At 29.6% G+C, this 18,558-nt stretch overlaps 1 protein-coding gene across 2 annotated transcripts in view; it reads left to right on the top strand.

Moving 5' to 3' along the window:
• Positions 1–324: 324 nt before the first annotated feature.
• Positions 325–18,558, top strand: part of LOC111638372 (male-specific lethal 1 homolog) — a 42,972-nt gene continuing 24,738 nt past the window's right edge. Inside the window, exon 1 of one of the 2 annotated variants that reach the window (XM_023384073.1) lies at positions 325–730. In XM_023384073.1, coding sequence (XP_023239841.1) covers positions 428–730 — 303 coding nt within the window. In that variant the 5' untranslated portion in view covers positions 325–427. The remainder of the gene's footprint in view (positions 731–18,558) is intronic. The other variant, XM_023384074.1, reaches the window with a different exon arrangement.

Below are 18,558 nucleotides of genomic sequence, written 5' to 3'. Positions count from 1 at the left end.
CAACTAAATTCGTTTACACAGAGCGCGTAGCCTAGCAAAGTAATTTTAATACAGTTGATAAGCAAAAACCAAATAAACATGTTTCATTTGAAATGGACTATCGCTGGCTTGCTTATACATTTGTATTAAAGCCTCTTTATTCTCATTTAATGTCTTTTTTTCAATTTTCCATTAAAACTGATATCGAAATTAAGACGAATTAAGAAAGAAATCGAATATTAGATAACAATTTTTAATTATTAAATATTGAATTATTATTAGTCGTAAAATAATTAAGATTATAGAATTAATTTATGAAAATAAAGTTCTCAAGAAATGGTGTTTCAGAAATCGACCAATCAGAAGCGATGCTTACTGTTGATTAAATCATAAACGAAGTCTCGTGTTTATGTTTAGAATGGTTCTTATTATGTGAATTCGGAGTTTCATGACGACTAAAAATTGTTTTACAATGAAAGCGGAATTATTAATGAATCCCTGCATACAAGTAAAACCTCGACAGCCTATACATGAAGCGAATATGCCGAAAAGTAACAGAGAAAACGATATTTGTTTACAAAAAACTCCGAACAACAATCAGTCTGGTACTACATCCGACGATAATTTACAGCAGCAAGTCCGTCGTTTGAGAGAAATGGTTATTTTACAATTGGATTTGATTCATCATCAACAAGAACAATTAATGAAAAAAGAAAAACAGTTACAAATTATGAGAAAGGAAAAACAAGCAGTAAGTTATTTACTCGATTTCATCCGTGTATTTGATCATCTGTATAAAATCTATAATTATAATACAGTTGAAATATATATTATATTATATTAAATAAAAGAAATCTTTATATTGCTTTCGTATAAAGTAATAAAAGAATAATAATGTAATCAAATAAAAGCAATGCTTCTGATACACGTGCCGCAAAGTAAGGATTTTTTTTTTTTAATAAAATTTTCACAAAACCAGTCGAAATGTAAAGGATATTATACGAGTTTGTATGTTACACGTATAGATACAATATAACTAATTTGACTTATGAACATGAATGATTCAGAAAGGTTGGCAATGTTTTGATTCATTCAAATTATCCAAACAAAAACATGTGTTTGTTCAAATTTATTCATTATTTTTCGTTCAGATAATAAACAATTTTGCTTTAATTGCATAATTCATTTATTTAGTTTTAAACTTGTATATTCTGTATTATATTATCTTCATTTAAAAATTATAAACAAATTTCACTCAAAAAATAAATTTTTTTAGTTAATTTACGTATGATAATGTAATATAATTTTTTGATACAATAAAAAAATTTTAATTTTTTATATAAAGAAATGAATTCATATTATATTTCATATTTACAAAATTCAATAGTTTTTTGTTCTTATTTTCTTTAATCTGATCTTACTATGATTCACATCTATATGAATGGAGAAAGTATCAGTTAAATGACCTATCATGTAAATTAGTTAATGATTAATTATTGATTAGTACTTCAGTTGGGTATTCATTAATTAACAGTATTTCAAATATTTGTTGGTTTGTAGTAAAAAATTTAATTTGAATGATAACTTTAAAGTAAAATATAATCAATAATAATTGATTGTATTGAAATTTTCAATATCAGCAAATTTTATGATTTCTTCATATACAATCAATCAATCAATTTATCTATCTATATCAGTAATCTTTATACTAAAAATCAATGGAACTCTTTTTACTAATTTGATTTTTCAGAATTGTATAGTGAAAGTGACAACTAGATATAAAAAATTAAATTCACGCAACTTTAAATATTATTCCTTAATTTTTTTCTATTTCTAATCATAAAATATCAAATATAAATGTCCAGAAAAAATTAACTTCTAAACCTAAAAATTTTAGCATTTTTTCAACATGATTGCTATATATTTTCATCTATAGACAGGAAATGAGATGATTATTTTAAGATATAAAATTATTTTTTTATTATATATTTTGACTTTATTAAGATCTACTTCTGTTTTTAAAACAAAGATTTTTGTTAATAATTAATATTTTTAAATATTATAATTTGTAATGCAATTTTTAAGTACAAACATACTTTGCTTTAAGTGAAGAGTGTCTCACTAATATGTGCTTTTCAATTTATTTTCATTGCTTGCCTTTTACTTTTGGGATATTTTTATTTATTTTTGGTCTAGTGCCAGTACGTAGGTTATATACATTACATAGGTGCATATAAAAGCCTGTTGGCTTTTATATGTACTGACAAATGAAAATGCTTGCGATTTACTTTAAGATGGGTCTGGAACCCAATTTGCTGTATTAGCAAGACATGCCTATACAATAACAAACTTACCAATTTTTTGGTTCTGAGAAATTTTTCTTTATAATTTAAAAAATATCTTGTATAGTGAAGAGTATATTTTAGAATTCATATGATCCTCAAAATTGAGTCTTTAAATTTTAAATGATTAAAATTTAGTTTTCTACATTTAGTTTTTATGAATGTAACATAGTTGAAAAGCAGTCCTTGATTTTAAAATCTCTCGAAGTTTATATAGTTATATTAAATTAATACTCATACATTGGTATATATATAATTTCTTTAATATAACACTTTAAACTTTACATTGAAATATTTTTAATTTTTATTTTTACATATAGAACAATGCCATAGTACAGTTAACTTTACCTCTAGTACCAAAATACTTAATATCTAATCATTAGTAATAACAAATATATAGCTCAATTTGTTCATTTGGTTGAATACAGTATTTAATTTTACATTATTAGTAAAGTTAATGAAATTATTCTTTTTACATATTCAATATATAAATGTCTTTATACTACTAACATTTATACTGTAAGTAGCATTTTTTCATTCAAGATTTTTAATAAATTTTTATTTACTTTAATCATTTTCTTGACAGTAGAAAAATAATAATAGATTTATTATATTTTAGTGTTATTGCAGTCTTATATTTAAAAAATTTTTTTTTCAATCTTTAATACAAAAATTAATAGTTTTTCTTTTGGGCCCTTTTAGACTGATATGTAATGATATCAACTTGAAAGAAAGGTCTAAAAGAAAGAATGAAAATTTTAATTTTACTAAATATCAAAATCCATTGAATTTTATAATTACGGGATAATTTTTGTCAGTGTGTCCTTTTGATAAAACCTTTAATGATTTTAGATACCTGTGTAAAGCAGACTTGAACAGTACTGAATTTTTTCTATTTTGACATGTTTCTGTTTTGAACAGGTTTTAGTATATTTTTTCTTTATTTAATCTTTAAACTAGAGATGGGCAAATATCACTTTTCTCAAATTCAAACATTAACTAAATCTAGAATATTTGAATATCTCAAATATAGTGGATGATCAGTCAACGAACATAATCCATTCCAAGACTATTTCACTATCTGAATTGTTTGTTAATTGATTTTCAATTTACCATAGATTTTTGTAGGAATTTGATTAATTTGTTCTGGAGATCCACAAAAATAATTAATTATATACTTTCTTACTATGTTTATTTACATGTAATAACAAACTAAAAGCAATCTCTTCATTTTTTCATGGATGGCACATTTTTGTTTCTCAGATGTGATTTTCGTACTCCTTTATCAGCTTGAGTCTTTTTGATTATATCTTTCTTAGCTAAGATTTATCTACTGTGGACCTGTTTAAGTCATATGCCTACAATATCAGACATCTTCTGCCCACTCTCTACCTTGGCTATTATCTCTTGCTTAGTTTCTATACTGAACACAGCTTTTGACAGTCTACTCTTTTTAGACCCCATAATAATATCAGTTTTTTAAATAAAAGGTTCAGAAAAGCACTTTAAAAAATTCAGAGAACAGAAATTAACTAGTGCAAAAAAGGTTTTGTATACAACTGTGAAAGTCTCGTTCCATAAACCATGTATAGATGCAATTAAAATACAGTTTTACAAATCTTAAACACGGTGTCACTTTTTGTGTTTGTTCTATGAGGTGTTTGTTATCCAAACATGTATTTGTTGTCTGAACATAAAAATTTTTTGTGAAAGTGTTCATTGTCCGATTTGTTCACTATCCAAACTGTTCATTAACCGATCACTCACTGTACTTGAATATTCTGAATACTTAGTGAACTTAATTACCTTATACAGTAATACCCCAAACTTATGCAATAGGTGGGACCGAGCAGTAACCGCGTAAGTCAAATTCGCGTAAGTCGGGGTATAATTTCGCAATTTGTGTAAAATCCAAATCGGATGTATGTAAGCTAATAAATGTTCTCGTTAATCTTATCTCGTCTTTTGATTTGTTCACGGTTACAAGAAATCACCACATAGAGTCTCTCAAGTCTCCGTAGATATAACAAACACAGAAATAAATAACACAAAATAAATTGTAGCTATGTGTCGATTCCGCGCGACACGTCTGAACATATAAGCTGAACAATAGTGTGGAGGGAGTGAGTAATCAAGGGTTGCGTGGCGCTCAAACAAAAGACGAATTGACGAGATTTGAAAATCGCGTAACTCCGGGTTCACATAAGTCAAGGTATTACTGTATAACTTTAGTTAATATTTATGTAATACTTATTATTTAACTTGTTTTATTTATTTAAATATACAATATTAATAAAGTAAAACTAAAAATAAAAAGAAAAACAATTTACTAAAATTTAAGAATGAAACTTCAAATTTTTGATTTTGAGTTTTAAAATAGCTTTTTTTAGGCACTCTTTTCTCAACTACAATAGATTAACAATTAATTGTTCTCATTCTTACCTACTGCAGATTTTTATTTAAGTAAACAATTTGAAAACATTCAGGATCTAATCTGTTTCTTTTTCTCGTCAGAAATTAAACCAGAGGTGCTGAGAAGGCATTGTCTGTACGCAGTGATGGATACAAGAAAATACCATTGACACACAAAAAAATTAACTCGAAATGTATTTGTTCAAACTTTAAAACATTGTATTTAAAAACATTTAAGATTGCAAATATGGTTTATTGGACTGTCCACAATACAATTGTTGTGCACATGTTAATAAAAGGTAGTTATTAATTATTGAAATATTTTTAATTTTTGAGTTACCCACCCCTTTGATTAATTCTGGATCTACTGCTGTGACTGTTCATATGGTGTGTTATTGGAGGCATTTCTAGTATTTTAATTTATTATTTTTTATCAATGTAATATTTGAGATTTAGAATCTCAAATTACTTTCTAGCATTCAAATATTTGCAGATAGTATTCTCCAATCTTAATTTAAATTATCATTGGATAACCATTGGATGGTTATATCTAAAGTTTAAATGTCTGGAAGGAAAGAGTTGCTCATATGTCCAGGAGGCATAACTGGTCAGTGCACTGCACAGTAAGGCCAATAACACATATGCGTAAAATTGTGTGGCAGAAAACTGAATCAGAAATCAGCTTTCAGTTCAGTTTCTGTTTTATGCTTTTATGCCAGAACACACATATGTAAAACTTCTGGCCAAATAGGAAACATCACTGCCACTAACAGTATTAATTTTATTAATTTTTTTCCTCTCATATATCTATCTCTTTGTACCTCCCATTTTTTCTCTGCTTCATTCTGCTATAATATAGAAAATTTAAATTAATAGACTTATATTCCAAATTCAAATAAAGAATGTGTGATCTAAATACTAGGCCTATATATCAATTCTACTAGACCTACCTGTTATTTGAAGTTTTGCACCTATAGCCATCCATAAACATTGTTTATATATAGTGTCTTTATACATGACGCTGATGTGGTTGAACGGATTCAACAAACTCCTCTATTTCATTTATTTTTTGTTTTTTCGAGACCGTCACAATTGTAGGGTTAATAATTTGTTTAATATTTATTATTTACTAAATAAATTATATAATGTAATAAAGTTCACCCAAAAGGTAAATATTTGAGGTAGTCGAATACTCAAGATCTAGTTAATATTCAAACTCAAGAAAAGTGAAATTCACCCATCTCTAATTTAAATACTTTGTTTTTGAGTTAGATACCCTTTTGGTACTTCTGGACTTGCCACTGCAATTACATATGGCACAATTAAATATAAAAACACTTTACCACTAGGGTATTTAAATTTTTTTCAAATGTTTTTTGGCTCTATTTATGATCCCTCATTAGGTAAATTGTGTTCAAATTCAAAACAACATTGAACATTTCTTTTTCAAATTTAAAATGGAATTAAATTGTGTTTTCTTGGAAACTCATTCAAATCTTGAAAGTTCTTTATTCTTGAAAGCATCCCTGGTTACTTCTAATATGGACCTTAGCCTTGTTCATTTATTCAGGAAGTGTACACTTTAACATCAATTTGATGTCATCTCTTCAGATTTACATTGAACAAGTTTAAAAAGTGACTTAAAATTGTTGCAAAAGTACATACTTTCTGGACAAAACAAACAATTATCTAGTGTCTTTGTTTTCTCATCACATGACCTCATTTCTCTGAGAAGGTTCGAAATCATTCTCAGAATGGTTTGTCATGCTCTGTGTTAAGTAAAATCTCCAGGTATATTGGTTAACTTTCCACAAGTGGAATCTTAATTTTCCACTTTATTCAGATTAAATTATGTTCTTTGTACCCAAAAAGATCTCTTTCTATGTTGGACATGTTTCTGGCTTAGAGTGAAATTTAACATAAAATATTGTTCCATTCTGAAGTTTTTCATTTAGTCAGGTTTACTGTTTAAGTTTGCTAAAACATTTAAAAATTAATTTTAAAAATATTATAGATGAGCATAGAAGAGTTTACAACAAGAAATCTGTCTATCATGTTTTAACTGTGTTTCTGTTGCTGTGATGGACATATGAGAATTATTTTGTGTTTGTCGTCATTTAAAATATTTTGTAAATATTTCATCCTGGTTATTTTAAATTTTTCAAATTTTAAAAAATTAATTTTATACTTCTATCATATTTTATAACAATAACACCTTAACATTTATTTTCAAACAAAATGATTTTGACTCACTTTATGAGCCATCTTCAGGTTACATTAAAGAATATCATAAAAGAATAATTTAAAAATTGAATGCATTATAAACAATTGAATAGGATGTTCAAAAAGAAATGGTTACAACTGTTAAAAATATATTGTAAACCAGTGATTTCCAAACTTTTTCGATCCACTGTCCCCTTTGTTCCATAAAGTTATACCCTATGCCCCCTAACCCATTTCTCTTGTGTGAGAAAGGATTGGAAATATTCTTAGGAAAACTTTTCTATGAATCTCACACTTTGTGCCCTTACCATACAGTACACTGTTCTCAACATCTGGAAACCATTAAATGCAATGTTTCCTCTTATCAGTTTAACAGAGGAAAGGGAACGGCTTTCAGTGACCCCAATTTTGTCTTTGGTCACTGTTCAATACCCTGCCTCCAGTGACCCTAGATTTACTCATCGCCCACAAGGGGGCGTTATTGCCCACTTTGAGAAACGCTGTTGTAAACAAATACAAAAGATATATAAATACAAATAAAATTACAATAAATTAGAATAATAAATTAAAAAAATAAAAATACAGTAAAGTCTCTGTAGTCTGTCACTCACCAGTTCTTGACAGTCTCTGTAGTCATCATCATTGGTGGATTGTTTCCTACTTGGTTGATACTGTTGGCTAATACTATACCAGACTAAGGCTAATGCAAGGTCAAAGCATAGAATAACCAAAAAAAGCAGTTATTTTATTTATGTGCTGTTGGCATATGTATTTGTATTTAAGAACTTTCTAAGTGATATGTGTTAACTGTTTTACTATGGCTACTTTCTATAATGTTATGTATGTGATGTTATTAATTCTAATTTCAACACCTTTTATTGTTTCAACAATTGTTTACTTGAAAACATTCAAGTAAACAATTGCCATCAATTAAATATCAAGTAATTATTAAGAATGTTTTCAGCCTCTTGATAGGCCTGCTTCAGGTAGATCACTGTATTAGAACATTCATCAAAACTATTGTTTGAATGCAGAAATTACAGTTTGAAATTGTAAAATTAAATTTAAAATCATTAAGCAGCCAATGGCTAGTCACAAAATGCAAATAAAAAATTACAAATTATCATTAAAATACATAAAAATTAAGTAAACAATTAATATTACAAAAATAAACTACATAGAGAGAAAAACATAAACTTAACATACATCATACTTTAAAAAATAAATAATTCTACATATATAACAGCTATCTGAATTTTGATTTAGATCATTACACTTCTATCTTCATTATTCTTGTTATCTCTCCTTCCCTTCTTTTATGGGATTATATAAAGTGCATCTTTGTAACAGTGGTCTACCTGAAGTAGGTCTATCAAGACAACCAAGAACATATGTAAGTTCACATAAACAGTTGCTGGAACAATAAAAAGTGTTTAAATTGGAATTATTGACATAGTTTCCCAATTTTACGCTTGTATTTTAATTGTGCTGTTATTAAAACTCCAGTACTCATGCCTGATTTCTTTTTAGTCAATTCAGGCTATATATTCATGTTATTGTTGTTTGTAGTTTTCTAGAATTATTTTGAAATTAAGAGCTGGTCTTTTATTCTTTGAGTGTTTCATCAATTTCCCTTTTATTCCACTGAAAATAGATTATTTTCTTCCATGTGTTTCTGGATGGCATCAGCTAATATCTGTCAACAGTTTGAAAAAAGTCAATAGTTATTTGACATAGCACTTTTTATGTGTCTTTCTGCAGGAGGTAAGTCTTACCTGTTGTCATTCAGTTTATTTTATTAAGCTAGATATAGTAGGTATGATATTAAGCTGTTCAGCTATCCTTGTGTGAAGATCTAATGTTTTAAGCCAGAATCTATAAAATTCATTCTTTTCAGGAGCTGTCTAATTTTTGATCTTTTTTATTGTTTTTTCACAAGTCTGGATGTTATCATTATAAATAACTGTAATTTAAACAGTACCATTCATAATTTTTCAATTTTATTTAAATAATTTTGATTATGTAACAAGTTCATTTTCAATTAAATTTACTTTAAGTTTATAAATAATTCATAAAATTCCAGAAATTTTTCTGCTGTTACAGCAACTTTAAATATGGAATCTTTTTTATTTTTTTATTTTATTCATTTAAAATTTAAGTGTAAAAAATCTTTAATTTTTTATTGTAATTTTTTAATATATACACGGCACATTCAATAGAAAACTGGAAAAGTGCCATTAAAAGTCAGGAAAATGAGCAATAGCACAGGAATTTTGATACATGAAACTTCCAAGTCAGAGGCAACAGTAACTGTGACTGACAGCACTGCTGATGCATGAGAATGTGAGACAATAGGCCAATAAAATGACAGCGCCTCTCCAGCAGTGCATGAAGCAGGAGCAACATACTGTTGTCCAATTTTTGAACAAAAACCAATCAACATCCATTGGTACATGCATGTACATCAAGGAGACGATTACATGAGTTCCACACAAGTGTACAAATGGAGTTCTAAGATTCCAAAAATAGCTACAGTTCTGTGAAAGATTCTCTATGTCTGGGACTGCAGTAAATGACATGGAGAATCTTTTGAGGAACTGTGACTATTTTTGAAACCTTAGAACTCCACTCATACACTTGTGTGCAACTCATATAGTTGTCTCCTTGATGTACTGTACATGCATGTACTAATGGATGTTGATTGGTTTTTGTCAAAAACTGGACACTGCTGCAGAGGCACTGCCATTTTATTGGTCTATTGCAGGGATGTCCAACCTGTAGCCCACTTAATATTTTTATGTGGCCCACTGCACCCTAAATTTTTTAGGTGCATTCTCATTTATTTTGGTAAAGTATGTTGCAAAAATTATTTTTGTTTTCTTGGATACACTTTGATGTTGTAATGACGTAATTGGTGACAATTTGTAACTGACCAATCAAAAAAGATGATGGCATAGTCTGTCATTCTGACTGTTTCAGTTTAAAAAATTTTTGTAATGAAGTGATGTTAGTGATAAAGAATGGGTATCTTTCATCAGGCAGATAAAAAAAAAGATACATAATCCTTCTTTTCAAAAGAGTGTCAACCATTTTTAGTGACTCAAGGCTAGGCCTAATGCCAAAGTGGGAGGGACTAATTTATTCTTTATAGAAATAAAGAATAAATTAGCTCCTCTCACTTTGGAATTCTTTCTAATTACAGGTATATAATACAGACATTAGGTCTATCTACAAATTTCTTTTGCTAACATAATAATTTAAATATTTTCAACCTCCAATTATATTTGTAATTATTTATTAAACATTAAATTTAAATATTTAATAACCCAGCATTTGGTCATGGCATCTAATACTAAGAAAAAAATAACAAAAGAAAAGAGAAAATTTAATATCTTTTGGCCAGAAAAATATTTTGTAATTGAAACATGCAATATCTGCCTTATTTGTCATGAAAAAATTGAGGTGTGAAATTGTGCATTTTCAGAGTTTATTAAAAAGAAAAGAAGAATTTCACGTAAACTTTGAAAAATATAGTAAATTATATGAACTTTTGTTGAAAGATTTAACAACCAAATTTTTTGACTTCTGAAAAATAGAAACTGAATTAAAATTGTCTGCTATAAGTAATAGATATTTATATATCCATGATGCGGTTTACTTTATATTACTTTCAAAAAATCAATTTTTCAAAAATATTTCCTCAAAATTGATGAAAAAACTTTATGGGTTAATTGTATCTAAATAACCCCCGTTTTTTTGCCTGGACCGCATTTAATCCAAGCAGATTAATAAAAAAGTGAATAAATGCATTTAAGAAAAACAGATTCAACGTTAAAAATAAGAATGAGAACACCACATATACGTCGTTCCCCTATATCAAGGGAACATTTGAAAAATACAAAAAAATTTTCAGTAAGCATGGTGTTACACTAGCAGCCAAATTAAAAAATAAAATTAAAAACAACATCAACACCAATAAGTTCAAAAATAACGAAATACTAAACCAAGCAGGTGTCATATACGAAATAAAATGCACATGTAAGAACCCAGCAATATACATTGGCGAAACAGGAAGACAACTCGGTACCAGAATTAAAGAACATAAAGCAGCAATTAAATTTAATTATAACCAATCACCGTGGACAAATCACTGTAAGGAATTTGGATGCACAATAAACGAAAAAAGTATAAAAATTGTTCATAAAGAAAAAGATATTTATCTAAGAAAATTCAAAGAGCACTTCGAAATCATTAATAAAAACAAAACCATAAACCTAAATGATGGAATGGAGGTAGACGATGTGTGGAAGGAAATGGGAGGAGCTAAAGGGAAAGAAAAACAAAAAGAGGGGGAAACGGTCTAAAAATGCCTTAGGGGACATAACATCAACACTGGGCAGATGTCAATCTAAAACTTAAAACAGGTTAGTTAACCATTTTATAACTATTGTAGTAATTTACCGATGTAATAATTAAATTTACCAAATTTATAGAAATGTAAAAATCCTGAAGAGGGGTGCAAATTAAAGAAAATATTGCACCCGAAATGCATAGAAAATAAAGAATACGAATAAAAGCTTTGTCTCTGATTAAATGCGGTCCAGGCAAAAAAACGGGGGTTATTTATGTACAATTAGCCCATAAAGTTTTTTCATCAATTTTGAGGAAATATTTTTGAAAAATTGATTTTTTGAAAGTAATATGAATTAAAATTGTTTAGTGAGCCATTTTCATTTAATTATGTGGAAGCACAGCCGAATACCAGCTAGAACTCATTGAATTTCAAAGCAGGGAATCTTTGAACCCTTATCATAGAAAATATTCCCTTCTTGAATTTTATAAAGTTCATTCTTTCAATGAATTTGATGAAATTGTCAATTTATCTAGAAAACTGTTATGCATGTGGGGTAGTACATACTGTTGTGAACAATTCTTTTTGTGCATGAAAAACATCAAAGCTGCTGAAAGAAATAGGTTGAGCAATTCTCATTTAACTATCATTCTTAGAGTTAAGACTAATATCATAAAATTGGATATTGACAATATTATAAAAGAAAGGAAATGTCAAAAATCACATTGAATTTATTTCTATTTTGTTTGAGTATAATTTTATTTACAGTCAATAATAAAGTATTTTTTAATTACATATATATTTGTTATTAAAATTTGATATTTACATTTTGAACTTTTTAAAAGCATATATTTATATAAAGTACCTTTCTAGCCTGCTGAATATACCTAAATTCTAATTTGACCTATTAAGAAAAAAGGTTGGACAACCCTGGTCTATTGTCTCACATTCTTGTGCATCAACAGCACTGTCAGTCACAGTTACTGTTGCCTCTGACTTGGAAGTTTCATGTATCAAAATTTCTGTGCTATTGCTCATTTTCCTGACTTTTAACAGCGCTTTTCCAGCATTCTATTGAATGTGTCTTGTATACAGTGAAGTATTGAAAATCCAGAATAATTGGGGCAAGACCCCATCTGGATTTTCAAATATACATGTAAATTAGCAAATTCACTGTAATTCTAGTTTAGGTGTTCTAAGTTCAAGCCAGTGTTTTACAAGGAATTAGGAATATTTACAGAGATTCCAAATATAATTTATAGAATCATTATATTTAAACAAAAAATACACTGATCATAATTTCAAAATTAAAAAATTACAAATTCTGAATGAATGTTAGAATATCAACAATGCAAGATTGAAAGAACATCAACAATGAAATTCTCTTTGAAAGAGTTAATTAATATTTATTTTTCAATGACCAAATTTTTGAAGTCTGGATTTTTGAAACTTCACTGTATATGCATTCTTTATATCACATAATTTTTAATTTTTATATACATACATTCTTATAAATTGTATAACCTGCTTTTTAATTTTTATAATTTATATTTAAAGGACAAAAAATAATAAATACATTATCGTTTTTTGTTCTTTGATTTTTCTGTTTTCATGGGGTGTATTGTGAAGACCTCTGTGACATCTTATCATGGATGGACCTGATATTATCTAGTATACTGTGGTTGCTACTCCCCTATTTAAGGAAGATGTCTCATTGAGGATGGCAAGAAGGTGTGAACTGGGTATGTGGGTAGTGGCATTAGACAATCAAGGCAAAAACTCTGTTTACAATTAATACCCATTTATTAAAATACAAAAGACATCTTACAAAGGTATAGAAGATTCCTTAAAACTAATTCAAAAGGAAATAAGTCTGGACAATGTTTATGATGTTCTTGGTGATACAATGTCTCTGTAGTATGAGGTTCTTGGGGTTTGTCATGCCTTCTTAAGGATGGATTGGTGTCCTAAATGGATAGTGCACTCATAAAAGAATTGAAGGAACTGTCACACTGAAGGTCGAATGTTTGTTGCTTGTTTTTGATTCATATGTATCATTTTTCCAAAAATAGGACTGTCTTGGTGGAGAAAGTCCTGTGTCGTTGAGTTTTGGGTTTTTAAAAGTTCCATATCACCAATCAGATGTTCTAGTTGGTTGTGATCCCCTCTTCCCCTTTTTTTGATTGGCCCTTAGTTTGTTACTGGAGCTATTCAGGACTGAATTTGAAAATCAGACACTGGTCGAAAATGTTTATTTAATTGTTGCTATTTCCACCTGTAAATCAAAGTTAAGTGTTTTTACTCCAGTTATAAATATTTCCAGCTGGTCTTGCATGACATTTGGTTTCATTAAACATTTTATTTTGTTGTTTTCGTATTGTTAGAGAAAAGGTCAAATTCCTGTTTGACACTTTCTCACAAAATGTTTTACCAACCAAGAACTTTTTATATAAAACAATTTTCAAAATTTTCTTTTCAACACTAGTTATGTAAATGAATCAAACACTTCCAAACCTTTATATGGAACTAGTTAAGAATTTTAATTAAATATGTTAAAGGCAAATGTTTTCAATCTAAGATCTGTTTCAGGTCATTTTTTGTTCTCTATTCGATATTGGAATATTTGAAAAAATGATAAGATATGAATTTTTTTTATAAGGTAATATTTGGAAATTGTCTGAGGACATTACATTTAAGAAATTCTATTCAAAATTTATGTAATAGCTGCAGATGCAGATGTATAATGGTAAAGGTCAAATATTAATATTCATGTATTTATGATTTTATGATTACTTTCCATGAGTTGGATTAGGATTGTTTTAATATGCTTGACATGAGATGTTTTTTCTTCCTGAAATTGATGCATTTCCCTTTCTTGTCAGCTTTAAAAATTTCTAAAGCCTCTATTGTTTTAATCTTGCTTGTTTTTAACATATTTAATTAAATTTATTAACTGTTCATATATAAAGGTTTTGAAGTGTTTAAAACAATTTTCTCTTTTAAAACAAATTTTGTTTAAGATTTTGGACATCTGTTGAGACTTCACAGTATTAAGCATTTTATTGGGGACAGTAATCTCATGCTATTAATATATTGTATAATGTATTTAATCATTGTAAATAAATATTATTAAGAGACAAATTTAATAAATTTATTCTTTTGTGATGAATTACAAGATTTATTCATGAACAATAATAATAAAAATCTGCTTTTCTTTTCATAGTCATGTAGTTTTTGGCTGTGGATTCATAACAGAATAAATTATTTGGACATAATGAAATGCCTTATTTTAAACTTTTAATCATTCAGTGATTCTAAAAATATATATTTTTTTAATTAACAACTTTAACTAATTAAAAATTTTTAGTGTACAAAATTGATCTTTAAAACTTAAAAATGTTAATTCACTAGAAAAAGAATTTGAATAAAAACAGCTGAAAAAGATTAGTAAATGTTTAAAAAAATAATTTTGCTTGTTTGGTATTTCTCATGAACATATCTAATCTTTTAAATACATACTTGAGTACTCCACTGAATGATAGGCATTAATTTCCTACTTGGTTTGCAATCTATTCTACATGGACTTTGCTCTCTTTTGAGGAGTCCTAAATAGGGGAACCATCACCTTACAGACCCAGTTGAGGTGGTTCTCTGTACCTTTCATTGCAAACTTACACTTCAGATTATCAATCTGCATGTCCAAGTCATTTTGGACAGAGATGATCTCTGACAACTTGTCATTGCCATCATCTAGCTCAGTAGTTCTCAACCGGAGTCCATGTAACATTACTGGGGGTCCACAGAAAAAACTGAATTGGGGTTCATGATGATATTTTACTGGTTTATGGGATAATTCTACCCAAATATCTTACTCAACTCCTTAAATAATAAATCATAATTCTACTTCAAAACAATTGTTTCACTGAGAATTAAATTTCTACAGTATATATATTGTCAATTTCTTTATTACTCTTGTAAATTTTTTCTGTCTGATGGAGATTATTTATAAAATTGAAGACAAAGTCTGTCCAGAAGGGACCACCATTTATTTCTTTGTTCCAGAGTATACACATTTATGGCAACAGGGGACAGCTTCCAAAATCTACATTTTCCAGTGCTTGTTCCAGTAGATAAAAGCAGAAACACCCCACAGGATGGATGAAAAGCAAGATGTCTGTATGTCACCAGTTGGCAAACAACTTCCTTTTTTCAGCATTTGGGACCTTTCTGTCAACTTCTTTTGAAGTACTTTGACATGCCATTGGGTTGCAGCCTCAAATAGGACAACATTCCTTCTGACCCAGTGGGCATTTTTAATTCTCACCTTAAGTTTAATGGATTTGTATTCTTTTTTAAGTACTCTTGAACTATATTGCTAGGTCCCTTCCCATCCCTAGGGTACATAAGGAGAATTTGTTTTTGTTTATTTGGGTATGGCAATGCAACATGTGGGTGAGGGGGATGCTCCTGGGAGAACTTTCTGTGGGAAACTGGCCCCTATTCAGGTGTTACAAACATGAAGAAAACTTTGAAAACTCCTGTGGCCAGCTTGATGATGAAATGCAAACTCATAACCAACTATCAGTGTTCAATGGTTTTATCTGCTCGGCCACTGATGGACCCACAAGAACATGTTCCAGCATCTACTAGATGTAGATACAGCAGTAGGGCTGGTATCTACTTTGGCTCCTCAGCTAGCTGCTGGGTGAGTTTGCCTACTACTTGAGCTTAGGTGAGCAAGAACCTAAGCTCAATCCACAAAGACCAGCTGATCTTGCTGGTCTTTGTGGATCAGTTGGAAAGATATGGACAGTCTTTTTCTCACTTAAGGTTCTGACTTGTAAGGGAACTAAGCTTGGCCTTCTGTCTCAATAGTATTGAGATCATCTTCTGAAAAAAGAGTTGAATGACAGAACCAGCTGACTTTTGAAAGTGGTTATCACCCAATAATCATTTTCCAAAGTCAAGGTCTCTTGCCTAGCAGAGCCACCAGCTCCAACAAGATTTCTTCAATCTCCTTATTTGTCACTGAGCTCTTCAACTGCACTGTTGTGGTGTCTTCATACCTTCTGGCAGTGGAAGCTGTAATAGAACATCACTTTGTTGGCCATAACCTTCGTTTGTCTTGGGTCCTTGCAAGACTTCTCCACTGTTAGGAGCAATGCCTCTAGTTTCCCTCAATGCTTTCTGCCACAGTCTGGCTACCTGCACACCACCAGTTAACAGATGATCAGTGGGAGGGCTCTGGAAGTCACTTCACCAAAACAAATATCATCTGACTCTGCTGATCCCTACTTGGTGAACTTCTTTTGCAACACTTGTTCATTTCTAATGGTAGTGGATTGACTCATCACCATTTACCTCTCACTCACAGGCTGTGTTGTAATCAATCTCATCTGGGCTGGAGTTTGAGGAAGGGTCAGCAGTATCTCTGGCTCTCTCCACAACTACAATAGGTTACTTGACTCCATTATAGCTAACTTGGAATTTTTGTTATTTTTCCACTTTTTGTAGGACTTTCTCTTGTTAATGATGGTGTAGAATGTATTGCTGATCCTTCTCTTCCATCAACTGGTGATTTACCTTGTTTTATTTATATATCACCTCAGGATTTGATTTTTTTGAACTTAGTAGAGCTCTGAATCTCATATGCAAATTTTTTTTCTTGCCATCATAATAAATATAAATAAGAAAGGGCTACTTCCAACCTTTCAAGTATGTCCTGCATCCTTTCAAGAATTGAAGTAAGTATTTAAGAGCCTTTCCATATCTAGTTTGGTTAGGAGAACTATGTATTCAAATGACCACCTGCCCAGGGTCATCCCACCATAGCCATCTTGACTTGGACAACTTCCTCATTTCTACTGGGACATTCTTCCCATTATTAATTTTTGGGGTGAGTACAGTCGATCTAGCACATTATAGACCTTTAACCACCTTATCTTCTGAAACAAAGACATCAGTAAAGAAAACTTGGTTGTTTTTAGTGGTGGAACAATTAATCAGAATTGGGAATTGGAAAACTTGGGCATTTTCTGGTAATCAGAATTGGAATTGAGCAAATCTCATCATGATTTCCAATTCTTAAAACAATTCTTCCACATTTAATAAGAAAATTAATTATCTGTTTCAGTTGAAAGTTAAAAATTTTTTAAATTACAATATTAACAATTAAATATTAGTTTATTGGAAACTTTTATGTTAACAAAGCAGAGAGTATGCAACATCCCATACATGAGGTAATGTCTGTCCTGGCAGACTTTTATTTGTGTAGTCAAAGCAATGAGAGATTGCCCTTGTCAGCACTAACTGTCTTCATTTTAGGGGAGATAAGGTGACATTAGGGTTGCCATCTGGCCAGCATTGGGCTGGCTTGATTGGTAATTTCAAATCAAGGCCAGCAGTCAGCAAAAATATTTAAGTGTTAACAAAACAGTTTAAAATATAAATAAAATTATATATTAATTGAAAAAATATTATACAAAATTATTTTTAATATTTAGTACATTTACTTATATTGATAAAATGATTTTCTCATTATAACTATGGAAGTTTTTGTTATGATTCACAGATGATGCTGTAGTATGCTAAATTTTTAAATACGATTCGTGCAGTTTTAAGTAAAAATACTTACTCGTGCTAAGTTTACTACCGTTTTGAATTTTAAAAATTGATTTTTCAAGATGAGTGTCTAGATATTTGTTTGATTATTTTCCTCCAAAAAAAGTTCATACAATTGTACATTTAGGAAAACTAGCCCAAGTGAATGAATTCAATAATTGGTTAACTCATAATGATGGTGATATTTGTTCAGCTTGTTGCATCATTTGCTGAACCTTGTTTAGTGCTAAATATAATGGAATTAAAGCATCTTGTTAGGTGTATTAAGTTCACGGGTTGGATGTCACGCCAACTTATGTCAATCAAAACTTCTTCTTCCAAGAACGTCAGTCTATGAGGCGTTAAATATACTTGAAATTATTTTAATTTACGAGCGCTTTCGTTGAAGACGACGTGCTTATTTACGTCGAAAGCGCTCGTAAATTAAAATAATTTCAAGTATATTTAACGCCTCATAGACTGACGTTCTTGGAAGAAGAAGTTTTGATTGGAATTAAAGCATTATAAGGCATGTCAATTGTGAGAAGCATAAAGAAAGAAGTTCATCTTTTCATTTACCTCCCCCTCTCTCTGATCATTGCATCATTCAACGAAGCAGTTTCTAAAAATGGCAACTGTAGGTGACATGAT

This window comes from Centruroides sculpturatus, unplaced genomic scaffold, assembly GCF_000671375.1.
Source record: "Centruroides sculpturatus isolate CEXI.00-Female unplaced genomic scaffold, Cexi_2.0 scaffold1141, whole genome shotgun sequence".
Classification (NCBI taxonomy): domain Eukaryota; kingdom Metazoa; phylum Arthropoda; class Arachnida; order Scorpiones; family Buthidae; genus Centruroides; species Centruroides sculpturatus.
This window is presented reverse-complemented; position numbering and strand designations above follow the sequence as displayed.